Source organism: Xenopus laevis, chromosome 4L, assembly GCF_017654675.1.
Source record: "Xenopus laevis strain J_2021 chromosome 4L, Xenopus_laevis_v10.1, whole genome shotgun sequence".
Lineage (NCBI taxonomy): Eukaryota > Metazoa > Chordata > Amphibia > Anura > Pipidae > Xenopus > Xenopus laevis.
The window spans coordinates 131,165,230-131,177,526 of NC_054377.1; the positions used below are offsets into that span (position 1 = coordinate 131,165,230).

The window sequence follows — 12,297 nt, forward strand, 5'->3', positions numbered from 1 at the left end:
CGCCGGGGGGCCGCAGCAGTTGCTGCTGCCCCCCCTCCCCCGGAAATTAGCTCTTAAAGTACCAGGAGCAGCATTTTTGCTGCCCCTGGTACCTAGTGGGGCGCTGCTGCCTGAGGCCTCAACTTGCCTCATTGGCGAAGCACCCCTGGGGACGCCCGTTGGATGGCCCCACACACAGGCCAATAAACTGCAGACTCGGTCTGTCTGTAGCTTTTATCGGCAAGTGTATGGAGGCCTTTAGTGATGCAATTACCCCACCCTAACGTCATAACTCCATCTACTTCAATGTGTCTCCCTCTTATGTCACTACCACTGTTTGGGTTTAGGCGCCAGCTAGGGTTGCCACATGGCCGTTATATTACCGGCCTGGCCAGTAAAAATAAGGGTTGATGCTAGGGTTGCCACCTTTTTAAAAATTTTCAACCCTAGAATAACCACTAAGTTTTACACACAAATGAGTGTGGTGAAATTTGAGGGAGCACAACTGAGCCCTCAGGGAGCAGACTTATGGACAGACACAGCTTTCCCATATTATAGTCGGCCCATCCAGACCCCGAACCTTTTGACCCCATGCCAATGATAACCAGTCGTTGTGGTTTTGTTTTTAAATTATTGGCCCTTTAAAGGCAAAACTAGTTGCTAACTATTAAAATACGCGATACAGTTTAGACATTGAGCGTCACATTTGCCGGACTCGTTTGGAAGCATGGGACGTCGTGCGCGTGTGCGACGCAATATCCTGTTGCCATGGTGAGCGGTGCGGCCCAGTTCTACAGTAAAGCCCCGGGATGCCGGAAGACGTTTCCAGCTCGGGTTCCGTCCCTCAGCTCCGATCGTACAATAGCCGCCAGCCCGTGCAGGTTGTGTTCTGTAACCGGAGTCCGCGCACCGTGAAGCCCATATGGGTGAATTTCAATGGGGAGCCGCAGTCTTACCCGACACTCCCCGCGGGTACGGGCCGGCGGATGAACACCTACCTCGGTACGGTATGCTAAAGTAGTTCCTACCTGTCCTCAGTGGGCGTTCTACTACAACTCCCAGCACCCTCGGTGAGCCGAGCCAGGAGCTTTGGAGAAGCAAATGTAACAACATGAGCCAGGGCATGATAACAGTGTATCTAAAAGTGCTGCTTTTGTACATTGCTGTTAGTGACCATACCTCCCAACATTTTGGAAATAAAAAGAGGGACAAAAAAGTTGCCAATCACAATGCTTTGAATTTTTACCCCGCCTGTTTTTGTGGCCACACCCCCTAATTACCATGTCCTGTTTACAAAATTTGGCAGGTTATGAAAGTTTGAACATATTTCTGTTTTTTTTTTTTCAATTATTACAGTTTTGCTAATTAAGGTGACCTGCCCTTTAAGCTGTGAGTCTTAACTTTTCCCAAGGGACCTGTTTTTTTATATTGTTACAATTGCAATCTCAAAAGTGTTACAAAAGCATCTTATCTGCTACTGTGGCTGTTCTGGACTCTCTGACAAAAGCCAATTGAGTTAGAAACATTTTCTTTTTCTGGCTGTTCAGTGCAGAGAAAATCGGGACATTCCAGTACAAACGAGGGACTGCTGGTTGAGCTGTCAAAAGAGGGACTGTCCCTCTAAAAAGGGGACAGTTAGGAGGTTAAAGGAGAGTGTAAATAATAAATCAGTTGGGAAGGGGGGTTTCAGGGCTGACAGTGACTCTAATTGCAAAGTCCTGAGCTGGCTCTACCTGAGTTAAAGGAACAGAAACACAAACAATTGAAAATGGTTTAAAGTAATGAAAATACTATGTAGTGTTGTCCTGCACTGGTAAAACTGATGTGTTTGCTTCAGAAACACTACTATAGTTCATATAAACAAGCTGCTGTGTAGCAATGGCGGAAATTGAAAAAAGTCTATATGGCACAGGTTAAATAGTGAATAATAGATAACACCATTATGTTCTACAGAGTTTATCTGCTGTGTAACCTGAGCCTTTTCTCCTTTAAATGGCTGCCCCCATTATTATTACTTTAAAACACTTTCATTTTTTCATACCTCCCATTTTCTGTGGGACAGTCCCGATTTTGACAGCTCTGTCTGCAGTCCCCGGGGTTTCTTACTGAAATGTCCTGACTTTCTCTTTGATCTCCTGCACTGACTTGAGAAAAAGATACAAAGTTGATAAAACAATGAAAATAAGAGTCTTTTTGGCAGAGAGTCCAGAACACTCAGCAGCTGCACTTGGATATTTTTGTAACAATTTAAGATAAACAAAGATACAATTGTAACTAAGATAAGCAGGTCTCTTGGGAGAACTGATACTAGCAGCTTTAAAGGAGAACCAAACCCTTAATTATACCACCGGTAAATGCCCCTACCTCTACTTACCCCTCAGTGCAGGTTCTGTGCAGCGGAGTTCACGTGCGCCATCTTCTTCTCTTCGGGTAATCTCCGGGAAGTAACGGTGCATGCGAAGTTGGAGCAATCTTCCGGTTCACGACAACTAGGCATGTGCGAAATTGATGCAAATTGCCAAAGCGAGGAAGAAGACCAGACAATTACCAAAGAGAAGAAGATGGCGCCCGTGAACTCCGCTGCACAGAATCTGCACCTATGGGTAAGTAAAAAGGGGCATTTACCAGGGGTAACACCTAGGCAGTAGGGAGGGATACCTATGGGGGGTAGGGTTTTTTTTATAATTAAAGGTTTGGTTCTCCTTTAAGGGCAATTCACTTTCATTAGCAAAACTGTTATAACACATAAAACATTGCACTTAAACTCCCAGAAATGTGTTCAAACTTTCATAACCTGCCAAATTTTGTAAAATGGACATGATAATTAGGGGTGTGGTCAAAAATGTTCTACGTGCGGCACAACTTCCATTCACTTTCCATTGTTTAAATGTTGGGAGGTATGTTTTTTGATGTTGCTGGATACCTCCTGCAGAGATCTCTGCCACCATCTTCCTGCCTGTTTCCGGCATCCTTTCCTGTAGCAAATCCTTTCTGTACTGCCCATACAGTAATCACTAAGGGGTTCCAAGTTGATCGGCACTTCCCAGTGATTCAAATTGCTCATCTGTTAACTCAGACCTCTGGCCTCCTCTTCTCCAAAAAGTGCACCAGGCCCGGGTACTGTTTGCTTCCAGCTGTCCTCTGTCACATGCGCAGTACAGAATTTTTGGGGGAAATTTGTGCAAGCGACATTCCAGAACTTAGCGCAGGGGACACCTGGGAAAACGAATGAAGTGCAAACAGTACCAGAGCTTGGCGCTTCTCTTTATTAAGCTATCAGAATTTACAGTGACAATGATTGGTTACTAATGCAATTATCTAATAAATCAGTCTTGCTGGATTATGAGAAAATTCTGCTTTTTGTTCTGTATTGTATAACAAGCACAATGTTTGTACCCTAAATACTTCTTTTTATTGCTGCAATTAAGGATAACATACATCACTTCCTTGTTTAAATAACGTGTTAATTGATCTCATTCCGCCCTTATGGTCTGTACTCACGGAGGGCTGAGGCCAACGTTGAACACCCAACAAAGTGAGTACATGGTGTTCCAAGTCATGGGATATAGGAAGTGGGTATGTGAGGTGTTTAGCTTGTAACTACATATCACTGTTGGTGGAATCTCTGTGGCTCTCATGTGCCTAACAAAACACAATCATTTGTATGATCCTTTATGCAAACCAGTCAACAGCTTGTTCAGTCGTTATGAACCTCTACCAGAAAGTAGGGAATGGATGTGGATACACCGCATCGTTAAAGGGGACCTCTCACCCAGACATAAAAAGCACGATTAAGCATGAATCCCAAATTCTTTTTTTATTCAAAAATCCACACCTGTTATAAACTCATTTAAATAGATCAGCTGTCAATCATACATTGCCTGCCCCTCCTCTATGCCAGAGGCACAACAGGCAATTACTTTCAATTTCACCATCTAATTGGTTAGCCAGTGCAAGGACATGGACATCAGGTATCCCATTCTGGTGTATACAACAAGATTTTGGCACTATGAAAAGCTTGCCTTAAATGGGTTCTTCACCTTTGAGTTCAATTATAGTATGACATAGAGTGTGATATTCTGAGACAATTTGCAATTGGTTTTCATTATTTGTGGTTTTTGAGTTATTTAGCTTCTATTCAGCAGCTCTCCAGTTTGTAATTTCAGCAATCTCGTTGCTAGGTTTCAAATGACCCTAGCAACCATGCATTGATTTGAATAAGAGACTGGAATATGAATAGGAGAGGTCTGAATAGAAAGATGAGGAATAAAAAGTTGCAGTAACAATACATTTTTGTAGCCTTACAGAGCATTTGTTTTTAGATGGGGTCAGTGACCGACATATCAAAACTGGAGTCAGAAGAAGAAGGCAAATAATGTAAAAACTGTAAAAAATAAATAATGATGAACAATTGCTTAGAATTGGCCATTCTGTAACATACTAAAAGTTAACTTAAAGGGATCCTGTCATCGGAAAACATGTTTTTTTCAAAACTCACCAGCTAATAGTGCTACTCCATCAGAATTCTGCACTGAAATCCATTTCTTAAAAGAGCAAACAAGATTTTTTTTATATTCAATTTTGAAATTTGACATGGGGCTAGACATATTGTCAATTTCCCAGCTGCCCCTGGTCATGTGACTTGTGCCTGCACTTTAGGAGAGAAATGCTTTCTGGCAGGCTGCTGTTTTTCCTTTTCAATGTAACTGAATGTTTCTCAGTGAGACATGGGTTTTTACTATTGAGTGTTGTTCTTAGATCTACCAGGCAGCTGTTATCTTGTGTTAGGGAGCTGTTATCTGGTTACCTTCCCATTGTTCTTTTGTTTGGCTGCTGGGGGGGGGGATAAGGAGGGGGTGATATCACTCCAACTTGCAGTACAGCAGTAAAGAATGATAAGTTTATCAGAGCACAAGTCACATGACTTGGGGCAGATGGGAAATTGACAATATGTCTAGCCCCATGTCAGATTTCAAAATTGAATATAAAAAAATCGGTTTGCTCTTTAGAGAAATGGATTTCAGTGCAAAATTCTGCTGGAGCAGCACTATTAACTGATTCATTTTGAAAAAAGTTTTTTTTTTCTCATGACAGTATCCCTTTAAAGGTGAACCGCCCCTTTAATAACATTGTCCACAAAATGGCGCCTGCCGACTTCGTGTGATTTCGAATTCCAAGACTGAAAGAAACACGATTTAAATCATTTATAAAGTATAAGTGAAGTTTATTTTGTTTGATTTACATCATAAAATAGGATTTGGAACACCTGTTTTATCCCCTCATCTTTCCTGAAACACAGGGCACATCTGGCTATTTCGAGAAGCTGAAACAGACGTGGGTCTTGTGGTCAACAAGAAGGAGATATATGTGCCCAGCCCAATTGTAAATGGACAGCCTGCTCTTGTAAATATCTCACTGCCAGGTAAGCAGGTTGTTGTTTGGTTGTTCCCAAGACAAGATTGCAGTGTGCTGAGCCTACGTGCTGTGACTTTTAATTCCAGTCTGCATGGCAATATTTGCATAAGAATAACTTTGAGAATGTTATGCCATAATACAGTAATCTGGATACACTGAGTCATGTCAGGTTTTTTTTAATCACAGTTTTTAGTCTGAAAGAGTGCAGTCTACAAGTTGTCAGGAGTCTTGTGAAACCAGAGGACTACCGAAAGCTGGAAATTGTGGTTTCTTTGTATGAAGAGCTGGAAAACAGGCCTGATGTTCTAAAAGACTTGCGTCGACTGGCAATCGGGTTCTGGGAACAAACGAGAGGATCAGACTCGTAAATATGGAAGCAAAGGCTCCAGTGGAATCCCAGATTATTGGAAACCCGGTATGGCAAGCTAAATGGCATTTCTGGAAATGTGCTCAGGACAGACCTTATACCAGAGAGTCTTGTAGGGGACCATGTACTATAAAGTATAATATCTACACAATACTGTTTTCAGACCTTTCACTTGTTCCAATGTATAACCAAATGGCTGATGCATTATTTCTAACAGTCGCTTTGTCTCTGCTTCAATAACAAACAAAAAGGTGTATCTGTTAAAGCAGTGATCCCAAACCAGTAGCTTGTGAGAAACATGTTACTCTGCAACCTCTTGGATGTTGCTCCCAGTGGCCTCCAAACAGGTGCTTATTTTTGAATTATTGGCTTGGAGGCAAGTTTTGGTTATATAAAAACCAGTTGCACTGCCAAACAGAGCCTCAATGTAGGTTGACAATCCACATAGGGGCTGCCAATTACAGCACATATTTGGCACCCCAAGAACATTTTTCATGCTCCCCAACTCCTTTTACTTCTGAATGTTGCTCACGGGTTGTAAAGGCTGGGGATCCCTATGTTAAAGGAACAGTAGCATCAGAAATTAAAGTGTTTTAAAGGGGTTGTTCACCTTTGAGTAACTTTTAGTATGATATAGAGAGTGATATTCTGTGACAATTTGCAATTGGTTTTCATTTTTTATTATTTGTAGATTTTGAGTTTTATGGGTTTATATTCATCAGCCCTCCAGTTTGCAATGTATAGTAGTCTGGTCGCTAGGGTCCAAATTTCCATAGTAACCATGCATTGATTTGAAGAAGATACTGGAATATGAATATGAGAAGGCCTGAATAGAAAGATGAGTAATTAAAAGTAGTAATAACAATAAATGTGTAGCTTTGCAGAACATTTGTATTTAGATGGGGTCAGTGACCCCCTTTTGAAAACTGCAAAGAGTCAGAAGAAAAAGGCAAATAATTAAAAAAAATATAAAAAATAAATAATGAAGACCAATTGAAAAGTTGCTTAGATTTGGGCATAACATACTAAAAGTTATCCTAAGGGTGAACCACCCCTTTAAAGTAATACAAATATAATGCAGTGTAGTGCAGTATAATAAGCTAGAATCGAATTGAGCAGATAAGCTCTGTAGAACATAATGGTGTTATCTGTTATCCATTATTTAACCTGTGCCATATAGACTTTTTAAAATGTTTGCCATTGCTACACAATAGCTTGTTTATATAAACTATTGTAGTGTTTTTGAAGCAAACACACCAGGTTTACCAGTGCAGGGCAACACTACATGATGTTTTCATTACTTTAAAATACTTTCAGTTTTTGGTGTTGCTGTTCCTTTAAAGAGCAAGTGGTTTCATACGTGTTTTTATAAAGCAAAGTACAGGGGAGTCGGAAACATTCAGGCAGTGCTGAGAATGGCAGGGAATGTAGTATTCACATAGGATTTTAGTGGCCCTATTAGAATACAAAGAATACTAAATTTTAATCTTAAAAAGGAAAAAATTGAAGCAGGGACTGCATTGAAGGTACAATGTGCAACTGAGTATGCATGTGCCTTTTTGTAAAGAATGATATTCTAATAGTATGTGCCATTGGTTAATCAGTAATGAATCACTGCCATTTTAAAAGCTAAAATCTGTCCTTTTATAAGGGGCACTGTCCTCCATTACATACCAAGGGCACACCGATCTCGGCCCGCGAATGGACAGAGCTGTGCTTTTAACTCCCATAATTCCTTCTGCTATATGTAGAACCATTCAGCCATGACGACTATCTAAACTTGTTAACAACAATGTATAGTTTTAGTGTGAGCAAAGTAAATTAAGTATGCATTCCGGAGAGCCCATTATCTCTCGAAACTAAAACTAGTCACATGACCATTGGCTGCTTTTGCCACCGATCTGGTGAGACAAATCGACCAATTAACCCCAAGTCGATTCAACAGTTTGATATGGTTCTTGCCCCATGGTGCTTTCCAGTCAGTGTCTGTCTGAGCCCTAATAAGAAATCGGCCGTTGTTTGGGCTCATGGCCAATAAGTTGCTGACTGAAATGGAAAAGACATGAACAAATATCAGCAATGGGCAGTTTAACTTTCCTGATTCCAATGGGGATAGAAGCAAAGGCAGTAAGTGTAAAAACAAACTAAGCCCTTTTTATTTGTCTCATGTTGAACGTCGGTGTTATTGCATTGCTGTATGACGCCATGTAACGCTTCTGATGATGTCTTTAGAAATCACAGCCAAGTTTTTTCTTTTTTTTTTTTATTTCTCAATATTTTATTTGGAATTTATACACCAAATGATCGCTTCCTATTTTCTCTAGTGTGCTTTGGTTTTCTTAGAAACGTGCAGATTGTCTTAAAGGAACAGTAGCATCAAAAATAAATGTTTTAAAGTAATAAAAATATAATGCAGTGTTGCCCTGCACTGGTAACACTGCTGTGTTTGCTTCAGAAACACTACTATTGTTTATATAAATAAGCTGCTGTGTAGCAATGGGGGCAGCCATTCAAAGGAGCAAGGCTCAGGTTACACAGCAGATAAGCTCTGTAGAACATAATGGTGTTATCTGTTATCCACTATTAAACCTGTGCCATATAGAATTTTTTTTGTAATTTCTGCCATGGCTACACAGCATCTTGTTTATATGAACTATAGTAGTGTTTCTGAAGCAAACATATCAGTTTTACCAGTGCAGGTCCTTGTTTTTTTGTTTTTTTAAATGTTTTTATTTTGCATTTTAAACATAAAAGCAAACAATAAAAATTAACAATAATAATAATAATCGTACTTGGCATTTTCAGAGAAGACTGGGTACAAGTGATATCATAACACAGTGATTGACATTACCAATTCAATATATCGCAGCTTGCAGTCAAAGTTTAATCGTCTGACAACGATACCTGGGGGTTGACATCCAACCAAGGGGACCATATTTTCCCAAACTTGTCAGGAGTCCCCCGAGCATTATAGGTTAACTTGATTAGTGGAAGGGTGACATTTATTAAATCAATCCACTGCTGGAGTGTGGGGGCATTAGGACTCATCCATTTCATAATAATTAGCTTTTTTGCATAAAACACCTACCAGTGCAGGTCCTTTAACGGAGATTTGCAGCTGCTGTAAATAAGATTGCTTTATGTGGAGGGATAAAAGATGGTAGCAGTACTGTACTAACAAAATACATCTAAAATACTGTTGATCTCTTGGTGAGCAGCAATTATAGTGGCTATACAAAGGCTCATAAAAACTGCTTGTCACATTAATGCTGCCCCCTTCTAATAAGGTTTACTAATGTGTCCAAAAGGAATCTGCCTGATTTTCACACTCAAATTTGTTTTCCAAGGCTCCTATTTTGATTTGATGGTTGCCATGGAGGCCAAATGTTCGAATCCTCCCATTTTGGCCCAGTGCAACCTCACCAAATGAGTGTATGGATTTGTTAAGACACCCTATTGTTTGTTAACGTGTCTGTGAAGATGTTCTTTTCTCCCAAGTCATGCTATACAGCAGGGACCCCCAACCTTTGGAACCTGTGAGCAACATTCAGAAGAAAAAGGGGAGCAACACAAGCATGAAAAATGTTCTTGGGGTGTCAAATAAGAGCTATGATTGGCCATTTGGTAGCCCCTATGTGGCTTGTCAACATTGAGGATCTGTTTGGCAGTGCACCTTGTTTTTATGCAGCCAAAATTTGCCCCTAGCCTGGAATTCAAAAATAAACAACTGCTTTGAGGCCACTGGGAGCAACATCCAAGGGGTTGGAGAGCAACATGTTACTCATGAGCTACTGTTTGGGGGCCACTGCTATACAGAATCTAGTAGATTTAAGCCTTAAAGTGATACTGACACTAAAAAACTACTTTTTAAAATATGAGTCTACATTAAAAGTTACCTATAGGTCATGTTGATCGTTTTTTGGTGAGAGGTTTGTTTTCGTAAGTAATTGTTAGTTGAAGTTTCGAAACCTGACTGTTTTGCCAACCTGACTGTCCCATCTCAGCCTGTCAGTTACAGATTCTAATGCTAACGGACTCCTGCTGCACAAATATGGCAGCCCCCTCATACAGGAACATGGGGCATCAGACAATGTAAAAACATTGTGCAAATACTTTATGGCAAAGGTTAACTTAGCTTTCAAAGGCAATATTATGATAGATGTAAAAAAGAGTTTAATTTCTGGTATCCATATCTCTTTAAAGGGATACTGTCATGGGAAAAAACATTTTTTTCAAAATGAATCAGTTAATAGTGCTGCTGCAGCAGAATTTTGCACTGAAATTTATTTTTCAAAAGAGCAAACAGATTTTTTTATATTAAATTTTGAAATCTGACATGGGGCTAGACATATTGTCAATTTCCCAGCTGCCCCAAGTCATGTGACTTGTGCTTTGATAAACTTCAATCACTCTTTACTGCTGTACTGCAAGTTGGAGTGATATCACCCCCTCCCTTTTTCCCCCCAGCAGCCAAACAAAAGAACAATGGAAGGTAACCAGATAGCAGCTCCCTAACACAAGATAACAGCTGCCTGGTAGATCTAAGAACAACACTCAATAGTAAAAACCCATGTCCCACTCAGACACATTCAGTTACATTGAGAAGGAAAAACTGCAGCCTGCCAGAAAGCATTACTCTCCTAAAGTGCAGGCACAAGTCACATGACCAGGGGCAGCTGGGAAATGACAAAATGTCTAGCCCCATGTCAGATTTCAAACTTGAATATAAAAAAATCTGTTTGCTCTTTTGAGAAATGGATTTCAGTGCAGAATTCTGCTGGAGCAGCACTATTAACTGATTCATTTTGAAAAAAAACTTTTTTCCCATGACAGTATCCCTTTAAGCAACGGGACTGATTTTCCTTTAAAACATTTCACCGCTCATCCTAGCAGCTTCTTCAGTTCAACGGATTGTTAAAGTGATAACTTTAAGATTTGACAATGTATCCAACTTTTATGAAAGTTATTTAATATGTTGCATTGCACTTTTGGAACATGGCATTTTTTCTTACTTGCTGCTTTAAAGGGGTTGTTCACTTTTAAATGATCTTTTAGTATGTTATAGAATGCCCTATTCTTTGGTCGTCATTTTTAATAGTTTTTGAATTATTTGTCTTCATTTTTCCAGCTGTCAGATGGGGGGTCACTGACCCCAGCAGCCAAAAGACGAATGCTCAGTGAAGCTACAATTTTGTTATTGTTACTTTTTATTTCTTCTCATTCTATTCAGCCACTCTGCCTGGTTATTAGGGTAAAATGAACTCTAGCAACCAGATTATTCTAAAAGTGGAGAGTTGCTGAATATTTAAAAAACATAAATTAAAACCAGTTGCCAATAGTGGTGGAATATGAATAACGACATTATAAAGTGAACTTCCTCTTTTAATATTATCATTTATATGTAATACTATAACTGCCTTGTGTCTTACACAAAACATCATGCCCTATGCAAGCAAATGCATAACCCCAATTGCTAATTACAGTATGAATTGCACTATAGCCACATAATGATGTGTTCCCTTTGTTACTAATTACATTACCTGCTATTGTTGATATACCGTTACCTGTATAGGAAATGTAAATATATGCAAGCATTCTTTTTACAAAGAGAAGTGAACCTTTTCTCTGACTTCTTGTTTTTACGTAAATATGTGTGTGTGTGTCTGATCAGTTCTTAAAATATAACGTAATCACAAGCTGGTTGGGCACCATGCGTAGGGCTGCGTATTTCCCCACTTCGTGTATCTTGGTATTTTACACTGAAAAAAAAAACGCATTTCTTATTTATGTTCCTAGAAAGCAAACTGAATCCAAGTGAAATATATTATACACAACAGCCATACATTTCCTGTAAATTAAATCCTTAAAACTCGTGCTTGGCGAGGTCATCAGTTATAGTTAGTGATTAGTGATGTCATTTGCATCACATGACTTGCTAAAACTTGTGTATTTAAAAAAAAAAGTGATAGAGTAAGATTATGAGAAGCCACCTGTAACAATCTCGTTATCGGAAACCTTGCTTGGTGGTGGGTACACTCACAATGCACAGGGTAACCCTGTGGATTCTGGTGTTCACCGACGCCCTTTTGGGGCCCCATGCTTTCTGCTGCCGAAAACACAAGGAAGAGTGCGTGACAACAGGTCCGTAAACGAGGTACCGGCAAGGATGAAGAAGAGACGTAGTCGAGAATCAGGCAAGAGGTTCAAGGTGGTTTAGCAATAATCGGAGTCAAAAGTCAGGCGGGAGTCAAAAACCAGGAATCAGATACTGAACTGGAACTGGAACCAGCTTGGGCATTTTCAAAATTGTGGAGGAGCCTTTTAAAGAAGATTTGGCGCTCCGTAATGACGTCATGACACCCAGCATCAAGACACAGGCGTCGAATGCCAGCGTCAAGGGAAGCCAAACCCAGAAGTGCGCGCCTGTGCACCCAAGGCCGCAGAGAGACGCGCCGGGAGGTAAAGGAGGGATCGGATCCCCCAGCGCGTCTTACACCACCTCGTAGTTCCATCACTTGTATTAAACCACTTTGCCT

The 12,297-nt window shown here is 40.2% G+C and overlaps 1 protein-coding gene across 1 annotated transcript; it reads left to right on the forward strand.

Annotated features, from left to right (window-relative positions):
• The first annotated feature begins 681 nt into the window (after positions 1–681).
• Positions 682–5,912, forward strand: vhl.L (von Hippel-Lindau tumor suppressor L homeolog). The gene is made up of 3 exons (XM_018259036.2): positions 682–981; positions 5,279–5,401; positions 5,581–5,912. Exons 1-3 carry the CDS (start codon positions 789–791, stop codon positions 5,760–5,762), a joined length of 498 nt encoding a protein of 165 aa, XP_018114525.1. The 5' UTR covers positions 682–788; the 3' UTR covers positions 5,763–5,912.
• Positions 5,913–12,297: the final 6,385 nt, after the last annotated feature.